Source organism: Strix uralensis, chromosome 19 (assembly GCF_047716275.1).
Source record: "Strix uralensis isolate ZFMK-TIS-50842 chromosome 19, bStrUra1, whole genome shotgun sequence".
Taxonomy (NCBI): domain Eukaryota; kingdom Metazoa; phylum Chordata; class Aves; order Strigiformes; family Strigidae; genus Strix; species Strix uralensis.
In genome coordinates, this window is record NC_133990.1 from 2214899 (window position 1) to 2239010 (window position 24112).

At 52.4% G+C, this 24112-nt stretch overlaps 2 protein-coding genes and 1 non-coding gene across 3 annotated transcripts; 1 reads left to right on the plus strand and 2 right to left on the minus strand.

Annotated features, from left to right (window-relative positions):
- Positions 1-2651: 2651 nt before the first annotated feature.
- Positions 2652-2733, minus strand: TRNAS-GCU (transfer RNA serine (anticodon GCU)). Its single transcript has one exon. It is a non-coding gene; the product is annotated as a tRNA-Ser (tRNA).
- A 1879-nt stretch (positions 2734-4612) lies between these two features.
- Positions 4613-4942, minus strand: LOC141952122 (beta-keratin-related protein). The gene has a single exon (XM_074889189.1). It carries the CDS (start codon positions 4940-4942, stop codon positions 4613-4615), a length of 330 nt encoding a protein of 109 aa, XP_074745290.1.
- A 5139-nt stretch (positions 4943-10081) lies between these two features.
- On the plus strand, positions 10082-10411 carry LOC141952141 (beta-keratin-related protein). Its single transcript, XM_074889226.1, has one exon. The coding sequence runs from the start codon at positions 10082-10084 to the stop codon at positions 10409-10411; it is 330 nt and encodes a 109-aa protein (XP_074745327.1).
- Positions 10412-24112: the final 13701 nt, after the last annotated feature.

The following is a 24112-nucleotide window of genomic DNA, read 5'->3' on the forward strand; positions in this document are numbered from 1 at the left end:
TTGCTGTGGACTGATCCAGCCTGCACTGGAAGAGGTTGAAGCCCTGGAACACCTGCGATGCCTTGATGACATCATTGTAATGGGGTAATACAGCAGGAGAAGTTTTTGAGAAAGGAGAGAAAATAGTCCAAATCCTTCTGAGAGCTGGTTTTGTCATAAAGCGGGGTAAGATCAAGGGACCTGCACAGGAGATTCAGTTTTTAGGAATAAAATGGCAAGATGGACATTGTCAGATTCCAATGGAGTTGACTGATAAAATAGCAGTTATGTCCCCGCAGACAAACCAAAGGAAACGCTAGCTTTCTTAGGCTTTGAGGGTTTCTGGAGACCCACTACGAGATATTGCTGCTCGGGTAGAGAACTTGGTTGTGAAAGTACGTCGTGTAGGTGCTCATGTACCCAAGAGCCAGGCCACTGAAGAACATCAGAAAGAGCAACAGGTGGATCAAGCTGCTAAGATTAAGGTGGCTCAAGTGGATCTGGACGGGCAACGTAAGGATGAAAAATTTATGGCTCGCCAGGCCCATGACTCCTCAGGCCCTCAGGGAAGGGATGCAACGTATAGATGGACTCGTGACCGAGAGGTGGACTTAACCACGGACACCACTGCACAGGTTATCCGTCCATGGATGTGAGACGTGTGCAATCAAGCAAGCCAAACGGTTAAAACCCCTTTGGCATGGAGGACGATGGTTAAAATCTAAATACGGGTTGGCCTGGCAGATTGATTATATCCCACTCACACAAACTCAGCATGGCAAAGGCTATGTGCTCACAGTGGTGGAAGCAGCCACCGGATGGTTGTAAACGTGTGCTGTGCCCCACGCCACTGCCCGGAACACTATTTTAGGCCTTGAGAAGCAAGTCTTGTGGTGGCATGGCACCCCAGAGAGAATTGAATCAGATAATGGGACTCATTTCCAAAATAATCTCATAGACGCTTAGGCCAAAGGACATGGCATTGAGTGGGTGTATCACAGCCCCTCTCCTGCACCAGCCTCTGGGAAAACTGAGCGGTGCAATGGGTTGCTAAAAACTACAGAGAACAATGGGTGGTGGAACTTTCAAACACTGGTACATGCACTTAGCGAAATGCACCTGGTTAGTCAATACTAGAGGATCTGCCAACCAGTCTGGCCCTGCTCAGTCAAACCTTCTTCGTACTGTAGATGGGGATAAGGTCTCTGCAGTGCGCATTAAAAACATGCTGGGGCAGACAGTCTGGGTTATTCCTGCTTCGGGTAAAGGTAAACCCATGCGTGGGATTAGTTTTGCCCAAGGACCTGGGTGCACACGGTGGCTAATGTGGAAGGACGGGCAAGTCCGATGTGCGCCTCAAGGGGATTGGATTTTATGTGAAAACAGACAATGAATTGAACTGTACGATGTTAACTGTCGAATAACCCAGTTATTGCATAGCGTCATCGCTATGGTTGATACATACTGAACTGATGGCATCACATTAATGAAAAAAAGAGATGAACTTTGGTAGAGTCAGGACAGATTTCAGCAGCTGGTGCCCAGCAACATCCTTGAGATCGACCCGCACGTAGACTGTGAGCATGGCCCGCGCCAGACACATCAACAGTGAGCTCCAACTGTAGCAGAGACTACGTGCCATCCTCCTGCCACATCCAAAGTCACGCGCTCCACTGACTGAGCCAAATCCGCCTCATCCCTCCAGCCTTAAAAGACTGTCATGACAAATGGAACCCAAAGTTATGAACTAAATGAACTCAGTACACATTTTGGAAGGATGGCCCATAGACTAAGAGAGTGATATCTGTGTGTAGACACCTGGGACCAGGGAAAGGGATGGTGATTACTTTAGAACGTATTGGGAACCTGAGCATAATGCAAATGGTATGGAATAAGAGGTGGAGACTGTCCTGGTTTTGGCTGGGACAGAGTTAATTTTTCTTGAGCTTGGGGGGGAGCACAGCCAGAATGCTGGACCCGGATCGGTAAATGGAGTGTTCCATATCATGTGATGCCTTGCTCAGTATGTAAAGGAGGGGCGGCTGGGAAGGAGGAGGGTTCTCTCTCGCTTTTGGGATTGCGACCATGGGAGCCGACAGGGTGAGCAGTGATGGGCGGCACGTGGGAAGCAGGGAAAAGCGCAGAGAGTGAAGTCTGCAGTCAAGCCGAACCCAGCCAAGACGGGCCGGGTATCAGTTGGCGGGTGGTGAGCAATCGGATTGCGCATTACCTGTTTGTATTTCATAATACCGGTAGTAGTAGTCTCTTTTTTTTCAATTATTAAACCTACAAGTCTCCCTACGTCTACCCCTCCAATTCTCTCCCCCATGCCCTGGGCAGGGGAGGGTGACTGAATGGCTGCGTGGTGCCTGGCTGCCGGCCGGGTTTAAACCACGACACTAGGTTTGGAAACTACTTCCAGGATGTTTTGCTCCATCATCTTCCCAGGGACTGAGGGGAGGCTGACGGTCCTGTGAGTTCCCCGGCTCTTCCTTCTATCCCTTCCGGTTCCTCTCGCCTATGCGGAGACAGAAGAGGTTGAAGTGTGTCCGTGCTGAGCCACTTCAAAACCTTGCTATTTCTGTTCAGTCAGCTCTCATCTCAAAACAGAAGCTTGGGGGGCACACGTCAAGCTCCTCACACTCAGCAACTTTGGCCACTGTTGGGCTGACCGACGAGGATGGGATTCGAACCCACGCGTGCAGAGCACAATGGATTAGCAGTCCATCGCCTTCACCACTCGGCCACCTCGTCCGCATGCTGCTGCTGCTCCTGCCGCTGCTGCCGCTGGCACTGCCACTGCTCCTGATCTTGCTGCTCCTGCTCCTGCTGCTCTTGTTCCTGCTCCAGCCCCAGCTCCTGCCCCTGCTCCTAACGCTTACACCTTCTTACACTGTTTGCCATGGGAGAGAAAAAGGCAGCCTCCAGCTTGTGCCTCTTGGGACTGGTCCACTGTCCCGAGAGCTGGGCTGAGCTCTGGGGACCTCTGGGAAACAGGTCCCAGCATTCACATCAGCAAATGTCTGGAGAGCAGAGCTCCACACTCCTTCCTGGGAAGGAACACGGGACAGTGACCCAGGCGTGGCTCAGTGCCCGCAAAGGAGTTGAGCCTGACTTTGAGGCTAAATTGTCACCAGCCACCTTGCCCTCACGTTCTGGAAGCATACCACCAGCTCCTACGGACAGGAGTCCCTCACACTTGACTGCTGGACTTTTCACCAGGACAGAGCATGTGCCTCAGGCTTGGCCGTGGCTTCTCTGTGCTGTTCCCCCTGGTGCTCACCCAGGCTCTCATCACAGGCTGCTTCTCTCCCAGCACAGCTAACAGTCAGGAACGATGAGGGAGCTGAGCGGCACCGTCCCCACTGCACACAACTCCCCTTTTCACCTGCCAGAGCTGCGGTGCTGCAGAGAGCGTAAACCGCTGCGCTGGTCCCCTGAGCCCACACCTCTCTGTACATTGAAGGTCAGACCCTGGGCTGGGGGAAATGGTGCAGAAGCCAGCCTCGCTGCCCCTGGTGGATAACAGAAAGGTGGGCATGGGATTGTGCACCGTGGGATGGACACCAAAGGCAGGGCCCTGGGAGCCTCTTTCTCCTCCACCTGCTTAATTCCCGTCCTTGAGGAAGGGGAGCAGTGCACAGCCTTGGGGGCTGGCACCAGAGCCGCTTGCACCCTGGTCACTCTGAATAGTTTCTCCAGCCCCAGCCCACCCCATGGGCCTGTAATTGTGGAGATATTTGAACAAGGAGAGACTGGCAGATTCAGTGTTGCCTCCGCGTCAGGAGCCCATGGCAGCAGGGAGCAATGGCCTGGGAAACGCAATGCTCTGCCAAGCTCCTTCGCCAGAGCGCTGGCACTGCATGAGGCAGATGTGAAAAATTCCTGGGATTCGCTTTCTGGGTTCTTAACAAAGGCTTTTCTAACAAAGCAGCCAGGGCCACCACTGCCTCTCATTAATGCAGCAGCCTGTTGAGTCTCTGCTGTAATCAATGCAGCACAGGGACATCCAACAGAAAATTCGGGCTCCCTCCATGCTTTGTGCTGTGGCTTTCGAGGTGTGCCGATGAGTAATGGGGCTCCTTCCAGAAGAGCTGAAGAGCTCTCCCCCCCGCCAAGCTGGCCTTGTCTCCATTGTTATAGGCTGTCAGGGGCGAAACCCGGCAGCTATGGAAAAATCCGTAGCTGTAGCAAGGGAGGAACTCTCTTGGACAGTCCGCTGGTTGGGATTGGAGAAGAAGGGAGAATGAAACACGGCTCTCTAGCAAAGCTGTGATGCCCAATGGCTTTAATGAGAAAATCAAAGGAAAATGGAAAAGGCGAGAGCTGAAGCAATGCATGTTGGAGGCCGAGAAAAGCTCAGAGAAGTGCTGCCATCGGAAGGAAAACTTCCACGCCAGGCATGCTTCCTGTGCAACTCCCCCTCAAGGCTCTGGCAGTCACGTATGCTCTAGATGCATTGCTACGGAAGGAAGGTGGAGGTGTTTGATGGGGAGCGTAAGGTAAAGCAGAGCAAGAGGGGGAAAGAGAGAGGCTTCCTTGGGAAGAGACGGAAGGCCGCTCCCTCGGGGCTGGTTCCTGGACTTTCCTCGAGGCCCCTGGTACTTCACCACGGGCAAGCGATCCACGGGCTTCAGCATAAGAGATTGCCCCGTCCCAGAGGCCCGCAGAGCCCGCGGCCCAGACCGGACCACCCAAAGCCGCCCAGCCCCAGGGAGCCCCCAGAAGCGATGGGCACACTGGCAGCGCTGAGGGAGCTCCCCACGGCAGCTGACGCGGTGGATCCCACGGCTGTGCTCTGAGGGAAGGAGCTGAGGATTGGGCCCGGCAGCGTCACCATCACTGGCGAGGGCTGGATCGCAACGCTGGAGTCGGCGCACCGGATGACGCAGGGCTCGTTGCAGCTGTTGGCAAGCGGGGTTGGGCCGCAGGTGGCTGGCAGGCACGGGCTGTAGCACGACATGTCTTGCAGAGGGAGGCGACCCTGCAAGACCGGGAGGGAGCAGAGGGCATTAGCTGTCGGGCCCTTTCAGACCCCCAGCTTGGCTCCTCCGAGAACAAACCAGTGGCTGGCCAGGGCCACATCTCCCTGGGAAGTTCCTTTGCATGCCAAGAGTGACCAAGGCCGGTCGCTGTGCCATGCATGGGGGAGGAAGCACCTGGTGACCCCTTGGACGGTACTGGTCGTGCAGCCTCAGATTTCAGCAGAGCCACTGCTACAAAAGAGCCCAAATGACTCCCTCTCAGGAGGGAAGAAAGCTTTCCCTCTTCCCTCGCCAGCTCACCTCCCAGAAGAGGGAAGCACAGTGTATTTTCAAGCCTGGACCACGTATCAGAAGGACCCCGCACAGAAGGGAAGCAGTCCCGTTGACAGAAATCCTGCCAGCACGAAGAGAAGCAGTGAGTTCAGACTTACCAGGTTCAATGTGGAGAGCAAGGGAAGAGACGTGGATGGAAGGGCTTGGAGTGGCCCGGGCTTTTTATATGGTGAGCCAGCGCCTCGGGAGACCTGGAACACACCTTCTTTGTGAAGCACGTTAACAAACAGCAATTTGAGGCTTGCAAAGCACAGCCCACAGATGAAGAACTTGTCCCTTTCATCTGAAAGGCCCGGCCTGTGTTTCCCTATTGGGTGAGAGCACAGTGATGCATTAGTTGCTGGCTCCTCAAAGCAACGGTCATTTGAGGTCCCATGCCACTTCCCAGGGAAGGGTTTCAGTAGCTCCAGGCCTTGTGTGTGGGTTGTGCACATCCTTGCTGGGGAACGTGAGTACCACTCTCAGTCTGGGCTTCAGGCGTGGAGCACTCGTGATGAAGGCCACTCACGTGGGTCTCCTGTTGAAGGGCTGAGGCTGACCCTGAGAAACACAAGGCCTTGCACGGCCATGGGAGGGCTCAGCAATGAGCTAAGGCCCGGTGTGACTGTTTCTCCTTCTCAGAATTCTCATTCTCAAAGTGGGTAGTCAGCCCCAAGGACGCAAGGTCACAGGGGCTGAGGAGGAAACTCATAGGCATTTGACTGAGGGTGCATTTTGCTTTCGGTCACCTTGCCAGCCCTGGAAAGGACAAGTGCTCTTGTGGCTGCAGTTCAAAGCAGAAGGCATGTTGCGGAGCAAGGATGGGCCTGTGCTGTCCGCTTCCTGCCCTCAGGTGTTACCACGCGCCTGCTGTGGCAGGTGGATGCACGTGCCCTCTGCTGCTGCCTCAGCTTTGCTTGGGCACAGCAAATGCCAGGCTCCTCATGTGGTAGAGGAATGCCTCCCCAGCCTTCCCGCATCTGGCAGTGGAGGCAGGATGGCAGGCCAAGGAGGAGAGCAGCCCAGCGATGGCCCTCGCTGCCTGCTGTAGCAGAGCTGTGACGGGCTGTGTCATGCTCCTGTCTGGTGACAAAGGAAGCTACGTGAGGAGCAGAGTGTCTGTCCTGGTGCCTGCTCCTGTTTGCACGACCTCTCAGTTGCCACAAGGCAGAGCAGAGAGGCGGGAGCAGCAGGGCTGTACCCAACTTCTCTGCTTACCCACCGCGGCCTTTGGCATTTGCTGGTGCTCATCAGTAGTTTGAGCGCTCATCCATTAGTGTGGAATGGCTGGAAAATAACGGACATATTATGAGCGATCCAAACCGAGGGGCCTCACTGTAACAACAAGCTGCAGCTGTGTTCAAGGACAAAAACAAGGCCGAGACAGCCTGAGAAACTACATTCCTTCCCAAGAGATAAAGATGTTGGAATGTCGAAAACACGGGGTCTACCTGGGGGGAGAGCATCGCGTGGACGCCACACCGGGACCAATCATAGGGGGCAAAAGGGCGCGTGAACAAGCAGCTTTAGCCTATTAGCAATAAGATAGCGGCGCGTGAAGTTTGAGATAGAGTATAAATTGCTGTGTAACCTTTAATAAAGTGGCATCAACTTGATCACATTGGTAGTCTACGTTGTGTCCGAGACTTCCGCGTCGGCACATTAGTGCACCGGCCGGGAACAGAGCAGCCACAGGGCAGGGCGTCCCATGCAGGGAGTTTCCCTCAGGGATGGTCCCTGCTGGCATCTTCCCCTGCAGAGTTTGCTGTGGGCAACCCGTGCCCCTTCTGTGGGGATGGGCCACGTCTCTGAGGGCCAGTCTCAGGGCTTTGGGGGGCTGGAAGATATAGGCAACCACTTCCCTGCTCTTCAGCTGAGGACACACTGGGGACCAAGTGCCTCGCAAATTCCTCAGAGAGCCTCAGAGCCTTTCAGGAGGGAGCATCACTGGCTGTTTTGTCAGTGCACTTCCAGTTCCACCTGGAAGAGGCACGGGTGACTGCCACCCACCCTGGTGCCATGCTGACTGCTGGGACCTGTTTCTGCCTGTCCGGAGTGAGCACGTTTCCACTGTGAGCTGTGGCACTGGGTCTCCCGTCCCATCAGGATGGCACAACAGCCCCAGAGCATGGCCCTGCTGCAAGCGACGGCAGAAGTGAGTCAGAGCCATCAACGTTTTGCAGGAGAAGACAACATCCCCCTTCTAAGACCCTTTCCCCAAACGGTACGGCCGCCCGGGTGAGAGCATGGCCCATCTGCCCAAGCGGCACGGGCAGGCAGAGGCTTTTTCCAGGCAGCTCTCAGGGCTGGCAACACACGCCTGGCCTTTGAGCTCCCGCCACACCTCTCCGGACAGGCAAGGTCTCCTCTGTGTCTCGTAGGGTAGCAGGGAGCACCATCTGCTGCCGCTCAGAGGCTGCAGCCTCAGTCTGGTGGTCTGTCACACCGGTCCATCAAAGAAGCAGGCTCCCCAGGCCCTGGACACTTACGGGCGGAAACTTTCCTCGGTTTGGACCGTGCTCCAGAAACGTCTGGGAGTGGGAACGTCAGGGCACGTCCGTGCTGTCCTTCCCTTGGCTGCCATTTCACCAAGGAGGATTTCACCCAGGATTTCAAGGAGTCACCAAGTGGTTGGGCAAGATGCTAACAGCCATGACAACACTGTACACAAAGCTGCATTTCTGCAGGAACGTGGACACGAGGTTGCACCTAGGGTCCTGGGCAGGTCTGAATCCATTTCCCCCGGATTCCCTGATGCCAGTGCATGGATGATGTGCACCGAGGTGGAGCTGAGGTCTCTCGCAGTGCCTCAGCACTATTTGGTGACTCACAGGTGACTCCAAGGTGGTCTGCTGGTGCCACCTTGCAATTAAAGGGCCCCGAATGTGCCAATCCATCCCTGAGCCAGGGAAAACAAGCCAGACCCTCTGGGTCAGTGACCTGAACAAGCCAGCAGGCAATGATGCAAAGGTGAGTGTTGTTTGGGAAGACTGTGCCGAAGCAAACAGGTCCACTTGGTGATGGCTCGCTTTCAGGCCTGAGTCAGCAGGCTCCTTCATCGCTCTCCAGGGCCGTTGTTTCTCCTCAGGAGAGTAATGAGTAAAGTCCTGGCAGGCAAGGCAAGGGCTCTGCAGTTCCCAGAGAACTGGCCTTTCCTGACTGAGGACAACAGCTGAACTGCTGGGCCCCCTTTGCATGGTGTGCATCACCGAGGCCCGAGGGGAGCAGACGTCTGCCACCGAGTACCCTGAGCCACTCCAGCAATGACCTCCGTGTCCCCATCCCTGCACACAATGGGGTTTTGGTCCAGAGTGCAGGAGGGCCTTGTTTGACCATGACCTTCCAAACACTCTGGGGATCAGAGTCTCCTCCTCTCTCTGTCCCCCAGTAGAACAGCCATCCTGCAGAGGCTTGGCTGGGCTCCGAGCAACTCCATAGGCGGCAGGCACTGGTGTTGCTCAGGGTCGGTGTCATGCCATCAAAGAGAGACCCTTCTGAGTGGCCTTCATGTGTACCCCACAGGAAAATTCCTATCTAAGTGGGGCCACGTTCCCCAGGAAGGGCAGGACGTGTACATCACCTACTCATGGCCTGAATCTGCTGCAAGGCTTCACCAGCTACTGGAATGAGACCTCAAAGGAGCGTTGGTCTGGGGAAGAAACATAATTGCTATCAACAAAATCACGTCAGTGCTACCCAGGATGAAAAGGGAGGCACGCATTTCAGGCAACGGAGGCATGTCTTTCATCTACCAGCATAGGTGTGAGAAGTCCAAATTGCTGTTTCTCAACATGCTTCATGTTTGTGGCATTTTTCAGCTCCCCTGGGGCTCTGGGCCGCAGTATAAAAGCATGCCCAACTGCCAGCTCCTCTGTCGTCTCCTCGTGCCTTCCCCTGCTCTCTGAAGTTGGTAAGTGTCAGTTCATTTTGCCTCTTGTCTCCTCGGTTGGCAGGACAGATTTTGTGGAGAGGGCTGTATCCGCAGTTCAGCAATGCTCCTTTTGCACTGTTGGCATGACGAGAAGCTTCCACAGGAGAGCTAGTCCCACCATAGACGTCTTCTTCCGTAGTGGCTGCTGTCTTCAGGAGCCCTGTTGCGTTTTACTCAGACATGTCCCCTCCTGAAAGATGTGGGTGAGAGGAGCCTGACCTGACAAGACGAGGGGTCTTGAGGGTGGGGGCAGGGAGAAGGAGACCCATTTGTGAGTGAACAAATTGATGCTTGTACAAGGGCTGATGGATGATCAGGAAGTACAGAGCCCGATGCCAGGAAGAGGGAGCCTCTTGGTGTGCAGTAGAAAATCGTTCCCTGACCAAGGCCACAGCACCAAGGCTACGCTCCACCCGTCTGGAAAACCTGGCATCCATTTCCTCACGGCGGGAGGGGGCTTACTGAGGACTCTCTCTGGGGCACCTTCCCTACCAAATTTCCAGGGCTGAGCAGAAGGAGTGTTGTGAAATATCCTCACAGCCTGCAGACATCCCCTTGGTAATGGAGTCACCGGAGGTAGCAGAGGGCCTCCATGGGGCAGGCATGCCTGGGCGTGGCAAGGCCAGCTGAGGTATAGACTGCGAGGGAGCTTGACTTGGACAGGGGAAGCTTCATTATGTTTTGACGGACCCTCTCGGATCACCCTTCAATTACTAGCAAATACCCAATGCAGACCCCATCCCAAATCTCTATCCGCTGAGCGGCCAGCCACTGGTTTGTTCTCGGAGGAGCCAAGCTGGGGGTCTGAAAGGGCCCGACAGCTAATGCCCTCTGCTCCCTCCCGGTCTTGCAGGGTCGCCTCCCTCTGCAAGACATGTCGTGCTACAGCCCGTGCCTGCCAGCCACCTGCGGCCCAACCCCGCTTGCCAACAGCTGCAACGAGCCCTGCGTCATCCGGTGCGCCGACTCCAGCGTTGCGATCCAGCCCTCGCCAGTGATGGTGACGCTGCCGGGCCCAATCCTCAGCTCCTTCCCTCAGAGCACAGCCGTGGGATCCACCGCGTCGGCTGCCGTGGGGAGCTCCCTCAGCGCTGCCAGTGTGCCCATCGCTTCTGGGGGCTCCCTGGGGCTGGGCGGCTTTGGGTGGTCCGGTCTGGGCCGCGGGCTCTGCGGGCCTCTGGGACGGGGCAATCTCTTATGCTGAAGCCCGTGGATCGCTTGCCCGTGGTGAAGTACCAGGGGCCTCGAGGAAAGTCCAGGAGCCAGCCCCGAGGGAGCGGCCTTCCGTCTCTTCCCAAGGAAGCCTCTCTCTTTCCCCCTCTTGCTCTGCTTTACCTTACGCTCCCCATCAAACACCTCCACCTTCCTTCCGTAGCAATGCATCTAGGGCATACGTGACTGCCAGAGCCTTGAGGGGGAGTTGCACAGGAAGCATGCCTGGCGTGGAAGTTTTCCTTCCGATGGCAGCACTTCTCTGAGCTTTTCTCGGCCTCCAACATGCATTGCTTCAGCTCTCGCCTTTTCCATTTTCCTTTGATTTTCTCATTAAAGACATTGGGCATCACAGCTTTGCTAGAGAGCCGTGTTTCATTCTCCCTTCTTCTCCAATCCCAACCAGCGGACTGTCCAAGAGAGTTCCTCCCTTGCTACAGCTACGGATTTTTCCATAGCTGCCGGGTTTCGCCCCTGACAGCCTATAACAATGGAGACAAGGCCAGCTTGGCAGGGGGGAGAGCTCTTCAGCTCTTCTGGAAGGAGCCCCATTACTCATCGGCACACCTCGAAAGCCACGACATAAAGCATGAAGGGAGCCGGAATTGCCACAGAATCATAGAATTGCCCCGACTGATAGGGACCCCCAAAGATCATCTAGCCCAACGTTTTGCAGGAAAGGGAGCCCAGATGAGATTATCTAGCGCCCTGTCCAATTGCATCTTGAAAACCTCCTGTCACCAGAATTCTACCACGTCCCTGGGGGGGTTGTTGTAGTGAATGATTGTTCTCACTGTAAAATATGTCTTCCTTGTATGAAGGCGAAACCTCTCCCGCTTGCTCCCTCTTCTCTCCGTGTGGCTCTTTGTTAAGAGGGAGTGTGCGTCGTCTTTGTAGCTGCCTTTAGGTACTGGAAGACTGTGATGAGTGCAGGGGAAGAGCAGCACAGCACAGCACGAGACTCGGTATGGCGTGTTTGTGGGAGGAAGCAGAGGTGGGAGAAGGGAGGGTTCAGGGTGGTCTTGGGAGGAAGAAACGTGAGGAAACTAGAGGGAAGATGGGATAACATGGCTGTCCCTCAAGAACTACTTGCTGTTCAGGATGTTTGCCTGGACGTTGTCACGTCCCGCTCAGACGAGGGGGACAAGTGACTCAGATTCGCAAATCCCCAATGGAGCGGACAACAAGTCTCCAAGTCTAAACATTTATTAACTACTCACAATGTACTAATTGAACACACGATAGTTGGCTAAGTATATAGCAAGTTGTGGCAAGCAATATAATATGCCTTGCATTTCTTAATAGGAAAGGGAAAAGAGGGAGATAGAGGGAATGGGGAAATACAGATCACCGGTCTGGGTTTCTGCGCTGATCCTGCCGACGAGGGTTCCGAGAGGCACAGGAGACATCCGTCTTTTTCACTGGCATCCGTCTTCTTCGCTTCACTGCACTCTCTCTCCTCAGTGCGCGCCACCCCCCCCCACCCCCCCTTCTTGATTTATACCCACTTTCCTTGGGTCCATCCCCTAGGTCGACCCACATACCTACGTATCCCATGTACGGGGAGGGGTGAGGTGTTTCATGGGATGATGTAATTAGCATGATCATGTTAGCTCTCGTTAGCATATTGAGGGGTGTTAACTTTAATATGCATGTCGTGGATAATGAAGCAAAGGTCATTCACCGGACAGATGGCCCTTGAAGTTTTGGCCAGGTGCACCAGAGCAGAGCCGTCCTGTCTTCACAGGGCTCCCTCCTCCAGTCCCATCTTGTGTTATTCGGGCAGCCTTATCAGCTTCGACCTCCACAGAATGCACCCTGTGACTCATAGTTTTGTCTTGCGAGTGTTTGAGGCATTTATTTGATCAGCCTCAACTTTTGCTTTCTCAGGCTGTTTTTCTTAGTTTCTCACAGGCCTGGTTTCTCGTCTCTCACATCCCACCCCGTGACTCAAACACTCCAAGTTCTTCTTTGACCATTGTGATCCCAAAAGGTATAGGGAAAAGGAAGACAGAAGGTGAGAGAGCATATAGCTAATTGCTGCAAGGCATACCATTAAAAGCAAAAATTTACATAATATCACAATACTAATATTTACAAGCCATCTTCCCCACCCCGTGAGTCCTGAGGATCCCAGTGATGTGATCCATGACCCAGGGTTCCATCCATCAAACTAGTCCATCAGTCAATAAAAAGGTTCTCACTTCCCATTGTTGATCATCTTCATCATGGCACGGTCTCCTCTATAGAGGTGGTGGCATTGTGGATGATGATATAGTATTCTCCCTCAGTTAGATTCAGCACACTGCACAGTCCATGTTCCTTCAGCAATGCTAGCCAGATTCTGCAACGTCATCTTAGATGCTTGTTGGGTCTGCACCTTTAATTCCTTAAAGGCATATCTTGTTAGTACATATAATTGCTAAGTTAAATTTTCTAAAACTATTTGAGGTTACACAACGACATTATCAGGTCTATAAGGATTTAAATGGGAATACAATTTAATATTCAGGTACAATTCATTAATGCTTAATTTGTGGGATCAGACCCCTTCAACTAGTCTTTGATGACTGCATCTTGCTGTTGATGGATGTGGTGTTGTAAGGACCACATACAGTTATATGAGCTAGCACTGTGATCTGTTTGGTATTTGCAAGCACCAGTTTGCAGTCACAGGTGGCTCACAGGCTTCCTTTATTTTGGAGGTGATTCCCAATAAGGTAACTTAAGGCACAACTCCAGGTTAACCTTCTAATAAGTGAACTCATTAAATGTACCTGTAAAATTTCCTGGATTGTTGATTGTAATTGATTGGCAATGATTTATTCCACACTCAGCAGGTATGATTCCACAAATTATATAATAATGTAAGCAGATTACAAATAATAACTAGCCAATAATGCCTACAACCATTGAAAGTGCTAAAAGTAACATAGGTCTCCTGTTGTCCAGGATCAATGCTCTGTAAAACACATATATACATGACAAAACAATGATGGTTAGAAAGAAGGGACAATCCACCTGGTATTGATGCGGTATTCTTTCCCATGGGCATCAGTAGCCACCCATGAACAAATATTGATGGGAGTTTTTAGGGTTAGGGGTACTTGCCCCACGGTGGGCAAGTCTACTAGAACAGGTTGTCCAGGATAATGGAGCGGGTTTGCAGGGTCTTTAGTCTCTTTTTTCCTGGCGAGTATGGACAGAGGCTTAGGACAGAACGCGGTAAGTCGTGGGCACCCATTAATTCCCCACCGGCTGTTTATCTTCATTACTGCGTCTGACACCCGTTGTGGCCATCCTGGTTCGAGGGGTTTTAGGGCCTGCTTTAACAGTCCATTGGTGCGTTCCACAATTCCATTTGCTTGGGGATAGTATGGAGTATGGAAAATCCACTGAATTCCTTCATCTTGAGCCCACTCCTGAACCACCCCGGCAGTAAAGTGACTACCGTTGTCTGATTGGATCGATTTGGGCTTAGGCAAGTAGCTAAACCAACGTTTTAATCCCTTCACCGTATTTTCTGCAGTTGCTCGAGATACAGCTTCTGCTTGAGTTAGGCCTGATATTATTTCCACCCCCACCAATACATAACGTTTTCCCTCAGAGAGCCGGAAAGGGCCAATATAATCCACCTGCCAGGTGTCCCATAGTCCCTTGTTGTCCCTTAGGTGTAGGGGTTGGTCCTTAAGAGGGTTGTGCTCTCCCAGCCGAGTACGACATAGACTACACGCTGAAATAATGGTATTGCACAATTCCCTGGTTACGGACCATCCCCTGCTTATCGCTTCTTTAAACAAATCTTTGCTTCCTGAATGACCCCGCTTTACATGCAGCCATTCCAGTAAGTGTTCCCATTTCTCCTCCTCACCCTCACCTTCTGTAGCAGTTCTCATCAAACGAGTCATTGAATCCACCTGGTTGTTTAGCAGGTGGGCAGGGTGATTTCCTGACTGGTGTGCAGCCACCCATCCTACTAAAAAGGACTTCCGTTTTGCAATGTTTAAGATTTCCTCCCACTTTTCACGCTGCCACACTGGTACCCGATTTACTTCCCAGTGGTTTTGTTCCCAAAATGTAAGCCATTCGGTACATCCCTTGAATACGGCATAGGAGTCTGTGTAAATAAATACTGGTTCTGTAGTCTCAGCTTCTTTAACAATCACGCTCCATACCGCTGTTAACTCTCCCACCTGAGCACTTCCCTCACCCTCTGTTATGATTCGGTCCCCCGAGTCAACATGCAGTGCTACTGCTCGGTATTTCCATACCTTTCCCTCTCTTCTAGAAGATGCATCGGTGAACCATACATTCTTTAGATGGGTTTCAAATGGGGGAGCAGGTTTTATGTATGAGGGAGGAGGTTCAGGGTGGTCAGAAGGTGGATCTTGTATTTTGAGCACTTTGGGTGCCCCCTCCTCTATCTGATATGTGTGGCAGTAATGATCTAATTGTGCATACCACTTCCTCACTGTGTCTCGCTGCGCAACCCCCACAGGAGGGGGGGTTCCGGCCAGTACTGGTTTCAGGACCTTAAAGGGTCCTCGTAGAATGATTAGTTGCTGCCTTATGATTTTTTCAGCTTCCTGCAAAGCTAGGGTAACCACAAAAAGACCCTTCTCCCAGATCGAGTAACGCTTTTCTGCATCTTTGAAACTGCGTGAATGAAACCCTATAGGGCGAGTGGTACCCTCCGACCCACGTTGCCACATATGTATGGATAGTCCATGAATTGCAAAACCCCACTCAATTTGGAATGGATCTGTTGGATGTATCGGCCCTAAAGCCTGATATACTCCAGCCTCAAAGATTAACAGCTTTAAGGCTTCTTCATGGACAGGAGTCCAGTCCCAAGTAGCCCTTTTGCGTGTCAAATCATATAAAGGACGAGCTATGATGGAAAAATCAGGAATATGTTTCCTCCAAAATACCAGCAAGCCTAAGGCATGTTGCAGCTCCTTCTTATTTTCAGGGCTCTTTACTTCTTCCAGGGTAGTTAAAGTTTCTGGGGGAATACACACTGTTCCTCCCCGCCACCAAATACCCAGAAACTTTACCTCAGAGGATGGGAGTTGTACCTGTTCAGCTGGAATTTGGAGCCCTAAATTTTCTAGGTGGGTGATTATCTCTGTCTGGGTCTGTCCCACTGCAGCAGCATCAGAGCCACCAATCAGAACATCGTCAATATATTGATATATCCTGACCCCTTCCCTTGGAGGGATTTGAGCAAGTTCCTGTGTTAGTGCATAATGAGCGATGGTCGGCGAATGGCAGTATCCCTGGGGGAGACGTGTAAAAGTAAATTGCACGCCTTCCCATGTAAAGGCAAAGCGATCTCTGTCTGCCTCCTGTATGGGGACCATAAAGAACATATCTTTCACATCAATAGTTGCTAAGATCTGGTGGGCTTGTTCCTGTATGGTTGCAATCAGTTCAGCTATGTTAGGTACTGCAGCTGTTAGAGGACCTGTATTGGCATTTAATCGCCGATAGTCAATTGTCAGATGCCACTTTCCGTTAGGTTTACGGACTGGCCACACTGGGGAATTATAGGGTGAGTGAGTTGGAACGATTATCCCTTGCTCCCGCAGCTCTGCTATTACCGGAGTGATCCCCTCCCTTGCACCTAACGGTAAGGCGTAAGGTTTCACATTAACAGTTTTAGAAGGAGGAAGCGCAGGCGCTTGCTGTAGAAGTCTTATAGAGGCAGTTGGGGACCCAAATTTCCATTCCCTTCCTTTTGAATCCACCCAAGCTTGTCCCTTCAATAGGTCAAGTCCCAGGATATTTGTGGGGAAATTTCCCAGGATCATCATAGCCTCTGTTGCAGTTTCATTCCCAGGTAACCAGCATTTCACCCGAGCAGTCGGCTGTGGCTTAGAGTCCCCGAAAACATCTGTAACCCAGATCTGCTTTTTGTCAGCAATTATGCCATTCCGCTTGGCAACCTCAGTTTGGAGTGCTGAAATCTGAGCACCCGTATCTACTAGAAACGTAACTGGAGTTTTAAAGGGACCGAGCAGAAAGGTAATCAACAAGTCTCCTTTAGTATTCTCTGTGAGCCTCCTTAAGTGGACCCACCCGCCATCCCCCGGCTCACTTACTGGGGATGGCGCATCCAGTTTCCCGACCCTAAATCAATCAAGTCTTCTTCAGGGGCAGTTGGTGTTTGAGAAGCAATTACCACCATCTCGTTAGTTTCCAGCTCTGTCCCTCCCTTTGCTCGAAAGGTCCACTCGGTTGGGGGGGGCAGCTTTCTTTTGTCTTTCCAGGCTCGAATGAGCTTTTCTAAAACTGTAGTACGCATACCATCCATTAACTCTCGGGGAATCCCCTGTCCAATTCCCTCAGTCCACAAAAGGTTTCTCTTTGCTCTTAAAACTTGCGGAGGGGAAGGAGGCGGATTTTCCTGCTGTTCCACTCTGCGTACCGAGGGCTTAGGTTTACCCGTTCCCCTGGTAAGGCCCATTCTCCGGCCATAGTTTATTAAGTCCTGAGCTATCTCTCCCCAGGTCATGGCTTCTCCCCCCGCCCGTCTCCCCCCTCGCGGGGCTAATGCATTCCGCAAACGATCTTGTAATTGTACTGCATGTGATTTCAAAGAGTCCGGCAAACCCCGAATCAGGGGAGTCATTTGATCAGGGTTAGCAATTAATAGCATTGGGGAAGGCTGCTGCGGAACCAAACGCCTGTCATGCATTAATTGGAGACAAGCAGCCTTCTGCAGACTTTCAGTCAAATGATTTACGGTTGGGGTCTCAATACATACTGGATCCCCCCTTTCCAAGGGGTCCAGACCCCCAGCCCAATAAGCAGCTCGTTGAGTTAACGACCACGGCTCTCTCTGGTCATCAGTAACTAAGAAAACCCCTGGCCCCCAGTATCCCTGGGCCTCATCTTCTGATAACAAAATTCGGTCGCCACCAGTCAAAGATACCCTCCACACGTATTCAGTCTCAGTTTCCTGAGCTTGTCTGGTATATTTCTCCTGAATTTTTGCAAGCTCAGTCGCTGGATATGGTGTAGTTCGAATGGTGACCTGTGGAGCTCTTCCACCCTGACCCTCGGTGGTCTCCGTTTTAATTAATGGTCTTAAATTTGCCCCCTCATTTTCGGGGTAAAAAATTTCTCGGCTTATCTCTAAATCCTTTGTTGGATACAAGGGTCTGGCTGCTGCTTTTGCCAGACTCGTAACTCCCTGTTCACTATCCGGAACAGAGCCGAAATCTGTCCGGTTGCAGGTTTCTTGTTCATTCCTCTCTTTTTCGGACCGTGAGATTTTTTCTCGGTCCAAGGCATCTAACAGAGCCATGTGAAATCGCTGAGAGGTGTTATGCTCATCAGCTAATTGGCTTTTCAGAACTTCAGTTTGCTCTTGCCAGAGTTTAGCTTTTTGTTCAGTAACTTTACGTTCCTCAACCAATTGATCCTGGAGAGCTTTTACCAGATCTTGTAAGGATTTGATCATTTCCCCTTCTAATTGTTTCTTAACATGTTTATCTTTTTGGGCTGCAGTCAGTGCTGCCCCTAATACAGCGCACACTACAGCTTTTCCTTTGCCTGGTCGCGACCCTTGCAGCCCCGCAAGTACATTAATATAGCTTGCCACTGCTTCTGGATTATGCCAATTATCGTGGGCCCAAACCTCTACTAAAGGAGGAGGACAAGCCTTATACTCCTTCAGTTTCTCAAAAATAGGGGAGCAGTCAAGCACCGACATTTCCTGGCCAGTCATGGCTTGCCACTGCTCGAACCTCTCCTGGCTTAGAGCTGAGAGGTCACTTCCCAATTCTCCCTGTCCTTATTGGATAGAGAATCGGTATCCCTCCGACCCTTTCCCAGCGTATAGCTGAGGGGCCAATTCCCAGTTCTCCCTGTCCGAGTTGGTCGGATAGAGAACCAGTATCTCATAAGACTTTCCGACACCGAAGGGGATCCTGCCGACTACGCCAATTTTAATGTCACGTCCCGCTCAGACGAGGGGGACAAGTGACTCAGATTCGCAAATCCCCAATGGAGCGGACAACAAGTCTCCAAGTCTAAACATTTATTAACTACTCACAATGTACTAATTGAACACACGATAGTTGGCTAAGTATATAGCAAGTTGTGGCAAGCAATATAATATGCCTTGCATTTCTTAATAGGAAAGGGAAAAGAGGGAGATAGAGGGAATGGGGAAATACAGATCACCGGTCTGGGTTTCTGCGCTGATCCTGCCGACGAGGGTTCCGAGAGGCACAGGAGACATCCGTCTTTTTCACTGGCATCCGTTTTCTTCGCTTCACTGCACTCTCTCTCCTCAGTGCGCGCCACCCCCCCCCACCCCCCCTTCTTGATTTATACCCACTTTCCTTGGGTCCATCCCCTAGGTCGACCCACATACCTACGTATCCCATGTATGGGGAGGGGTGAGGTGTTTCATGGGATGATGTAATTAGCATGATCATGTTAGCTCTCGTTAGCATATTGAGGGGTGTTAACTTTAATATGCATGTCGTGGATAATGAAGCAAAGGTCATTCACCGGACAGATGGCCCTTGAAGTTTTGGCCAGGTGCACCAGAGCAGAGCCGTCCTGTCTTCACAGGGCTCCCTCCTCCAGTCCCATCTTGTGTTATTCGGGCAGCCTTATCAGCTTCGACCTCCACAGAATGCACCCTGTGACTCATAGTTTTGTCTTGCGAGTGTTTGAGGCATTTATTTGATCAGCCTCAACTCTTGCTTTCTCAGGCTGTTTTTCTCAGTTTCTCACAGGCCTGGTTTCTCGTCTCTCACAGACGTGCCCTGCTTCTGATCAGTGCAGCCTGTCCTGTCTTCTTCTTAAGCTCTATTCCTAACGACTTTCCCTGGTGAGGGGCTCTCTGATCTGTGTGCATGTGTGCGTATGGAAGTCTAGGGGCCAGCAACTGGAGCCAAACCACAGGTGGCCGTGGTTCCGGTCTCAGTGGTGCCAGTCACTGGAGTGGGACCGGAGGTCGTCGGCACTGCTTGTCTGGGGTGCCGGCACCTGGACAGACCAGGGTGAGTGGAAATAATGTGCTGCCAGCAAGTGAAGCGTGTGAGGGTATGCAAGTCAGTGTGTGACTGCTCTCAAGTATCAAGCCAGCTGAGGCAGCGAGTGGGTAAAGCGGCTTGGGAGCCACGTGTGGGTGTGTGCCCCTCAGGATGAGGTCACAGAGGGCGTTGGCTACAGGAGGCACCAGAGGGTCCTGGCCAACCACCAGAGACATCATAAGGCCATTTCGTGTCTGCGTGCATGTCTCTGGGGCCAAGAGAACCGGAGGAGCTGGCTGCCAGAATGACCAGGGTGTCAAGGTGTGCTGGTTTGGGCATAGAGGTAATTTTCTTCATAGTAGCTGGTATGGGGCTGCGTTTGGGATTTGTGCTGAAAACGGTGTTGATAATAGAGAGGTGTTGTTGTCGTTGCCGAGCAGTGCTTACACAGAGTCCAGGCCTTTTCTGCCTCTCACACCAGCCCACCAGCCAGTAGGCTTGGGGCTGCACAAAAAGATGGCCGGGGTCACAACCGGGACAGCTGACCCCAACTGACCAAAGGGATATTCCATACCATATGACGTCACGCTCAGCACATAAATCTGTGGGAAGAAGAAGGAATGGAGGAGATGTTTGGAGTTATGGCGTTTGTCTTCCCAAGTAACCATGATGGAGGCCTGCTCTCCTGGAGATAGATACCTGCCTGTCGATGCAAGGAGTGAATGAATTCCTTGCTTTGTTCTTCTTGCGTGCGCGGCTTTTGCTTTATCTATTAATCTGTCTTTATCTCGACCCAGGACTTTTACCCTTCCGATCCACTCCCCCATCGCACCGGTGCGGGCAGTGAGTGAGCGGCTGCGTGGTGTTTACTTGCCGCCTGGAGTGAAACCACACCACCAGGCCCACCGGAGCCAGGGACCAGCTACAGGGTGGACGGGGTGTCTCAGTCCAGCTGCTGGAGTGATCCACGTTGTACATGTGTGTAATATTGTCCCACTCACAGTCCTTCATCGTGATCAGCCAGAAGGGGACCTGGACGAGGCTCTCGGTGCCCTCTGTTGAGTGCTGTGTGTTCCTGCCTGGGTTGATCGGTGTGGTCGGCCATGTGTTATATGTGTCGTACACATGGATTTGTGTGTGTGTGCCTCCTGGGAGGCATGCTCAGCCTCGCTGATGGCTGGGCCAGGGGCCATGGAGCTGTGGCAGCCTGAGCCTGAGCTCTGCTGGGCTCCTGGGTTCAGCAGCCACTGAACAGAAAGGGATCCTTCTGGGCTCTCCAAACCGCCAAGCTCGCCTGTCGATGAGGAAGAGTTCTGCTCTGCTTCTCTTCTCTGAGGCTGGGGTGAGATGAATGCAGGTGAGATTACGGTGCCTATGAAGAAGCTGACCTCTCCACAGCAGGCAGCCCCTTTCTCATCTCCCACAGACTCTCCCCCCGGATTCAGACCCAACTGGGCTGTCAATGGCGGCAGTGGTCCCCTTTACCTGCCTCCCAGGCCTTAGGGATACGTGAGGCTGGCGGGGGGTTGGGTAGAGGGGTGGGGTCAGCAGCATTCTGATCTCTGAGCCCCTTGGCCAAACCCCAGGCTCTTCTCCTCGCATCTTGCTTCCATGCAGCCACGTCCAGGTACGCTGCTCACAGGTGCTGAACTCCAGCAACCACAAGGCATCCTTGGAAGTGCAAAAGTACTGGGAAGTGCACCCAGAGGAGAGCAGGGTGGGGAGATCAAGGTGTCCATGGTCGTGGGGAAGAGATATCCCAAGGAGATGTCCAGGGATTGGGAAAGGGAGGCAGGTGGCCAGAGAGGCAGAAGTGCAAGTGTGTGTAAGAGAGGGGTGGTCGTGTGGGCAGGAAGAGGCTCCGGCCACCTCTGTGTCTTTCATAACCACGCAGGATCATTCCTGTCCTCTGACCCCTGCCAAGTCGCTCCTGACCACGCGATACAGCACATCTCTTGGTGGCATGGCTAGCTGCTGGCTACTCCTGCCTCCACACAGGTCTTCCCTGCTTTGTCACAAAACTGGTTAAGGGCTTGGTGTGTCTGAAATTTGAGGGGAGGCTGTGAGAGCTGGGATTCTTCCCATACCTGATGGAAGGGAATGAAGAGGGAGCCATAATCACTTCTCAGAAGTACCAACTGGCAGCACGAGTGGGAGTGGGCACAAATTGAAACACATGAAGTCCCAGCTCAAGGCAAGAAAACACTTCCTTACCAAGAGGGGGGTCAAACAGCAGACCAGGCTGCCCAGAGAGGTTGTGGAGTCTCCATCCTTGGAGATACTCAAAACCCAGCTGGACGATGTCCTAAGCAACCAGCTCAAGCTGACCCTGCTGGAGCACTTGGCTGCCGCTGCCACCGCTCCTGCTGCTGCTTGTCCTGCTCTTGCTGCTGCTCCTGCCACTGCTGCTGCCACTGGTTCTGCCGCTGCTCCTGCTCTTGCTGCTCCTGTTCCTGCTCCTGCTGCAGCTCTAACCCATTCGTCGATAGTGGATACTATGACCAACGTTAGAGGGACCCTACCTCCAGCCACGTGGAGGACAGGAACAATCGAGTTTATTGGCCTGTGTGGATTCGATGGCTTGGCACATTCCACCCACAGCAGTATAAGGCTCTAGTGGACACTGGTGCCCAACGCACCCTGATGCCATCCCATTTTAAAGGGGCAGAAACCATTGGTATTTCAAGAGGGGTCTCAACAGCTGACTGTGTTGGAGGCCGAGGTGAGCCTAACTGCGAATGAGTGGCAAAAGCACCCCATCGTGACCGTCCCAGAAGCGCCATGCATTCTTGGTATAGATTATCTCAGGACAGGGTATTTTAAGGACCCAATCGGTGGGCTTTTGGTATAGCTGCCTTGGAGACAGAGGAAGTCAAACAGCTGTCTGCGTTGCCGGGTCTCTCAGAGGACCCCTCTGTTGTGGGATTGCTGAGGGTTGAAGAACAACGGGTGCCAATCGCTACTACAACAGTGCACCGACAACAATATCGCACCAGCCGAGACTCCGTAATTCCTGTCCATAACCTAGAGAGACGAGGAGTGATCAACAAGACTCTCTCCCCCCCTCTAACAGCCCCATAGGGCCAGTGTGAAAGTCTAATGGAGAGTGGAGACTGACAGTAGACTATCGTGGCCTGAACGAAGTCACGCCACCGCTGAGCGCTGCCATGCCGGACATGCTAGAGCTTCAATACGAACTAGAGTCGAAGGCAGCCAAGCATAGGCCACGACTGATATTGCTAAAGCATTCTTCTCCATCCCTCTGTCAGCATAGTGCAGGCCACAGTTTGCTTTCACCTGGAGGGGTGTCCAATGCACCTGCCAGTCAGCTGCCCCAGGGGCGGAATCACAGCCCCACCATTTGCTGTGGACTGATCCAGCCTGCACTGGAAGAGGTTGAAGCCCTGGAACACCTGCGATGCCTTGATGACATCATTGTAATGGGGTAATACAGCAGGAGAAGTTTTTGAGAAAGGAGAGAAAATAGTCCAAATCCTTCTGAGAGCTGGTTTTGTCATAAAGCGGGGTAAGATCAAGGGACCTGCACAGGAGATTCAGTTTTTAGGAATAAAATGGCAAGATGGACATTGTCAGATTCCAATGGAGTTGACTGATAAAATAGCAGTTATGTCCCCGCAGACAAACCAAAGGAAACGCTAGCTTTCTTAGGCTTTGAGGGTTTCTGGAGACCCACTACGAGATATTGCTGCTCGGGTAGAGAACTTGGTTGTGAAAGTACGTCGTGTAGGTGCTCATGTACCCAAGAGCCAGGCCACTGAAGAACATCAGAAAGAGCAACAGGTGGATCAAGCTGCTAAGATTAAGGTGGCTCAAGTGGATCTGGACGGGCAACGTAAGGATGAAAAATTTATGGCTCGCCAGGCCCATGACTCCTCAGGCCCTCAGGGAAGGGATGCAACGTATAGATGGACTCGTGACCGAGAGGTGGACTTAACCACGGACACCACTGCACAGGTTATCCGTCCATGGATGTGAGACGTGTGCAATCAAGCAAGCCAAACGGTTAAAACCCCTTTGGCATGGAGGACGATGGTTAAAATCTAAATACGGGTTGGCCTGGCAGATTGATTATATCCCACTCACACAAACTCAGCATGGCAAAGGCTATGTGCTCACAGTGGTGGAAGCAGCCACCGGATGGTTGTAAACGTGTGCTGTGCCCCACGCCACTGCCCGGAACACTATTTTAGGCCTTGAGAAGCAAGTCTTGTGGTGGCATGGCACCCCAGAGAGAATTGAATCAGATAATGGGACTCATTTCCAAAATAATCTCATAGACGCTTAGGCCAAAGGACATGGCATTGAGTGGGTGTATCACAGCCCCTCTCCTGCACCAGCCTCTGGGAAAACTGAGCGGTGCAATGGGTTGCTAAAAACTACAGAGAACAATGGGTGGTGGAACTTTCAAACACTGGTACATGCACTTAGCGAAATGCACCTGGTTAGTCAATACTAGAGGATCTGCCAACCAGTCTGGCCCTGCTCAGTCAAACCTTCTTCGTACTGTAGATGGGGATAAGGTCTCTGCAGTGCGCATTAAAAACATGCTGGGGCAGACAGTCTGGGTTATTCCTGCTTCGGGTAAAGGTAAACCCATGCGTGGGATTAGTTTTGCCCAAGGACCTGGGTGCACACGGTGGCTAATGTGGAAGGACGGGCAAGTCCGATGTGCGCCT

What these genes read in the sequence shown, in the direction of transcription:
- LOC141952141 (XM_074889226.1), top strand. Translation starts at nt 10,082, where the DNA reads ATGTCGTGCTACAGCCCGTGCCTGCCAGCCACCTGCGGCCCAACCCCG.
- LOC141952122 (XM_074889189.1), bottom strand. Translation starts at nt 4,942, where the DNA reads ATGTCGTGCTACAGCCCGTGCCTGCCAGCCACCTGCGGCCCAACCCCG.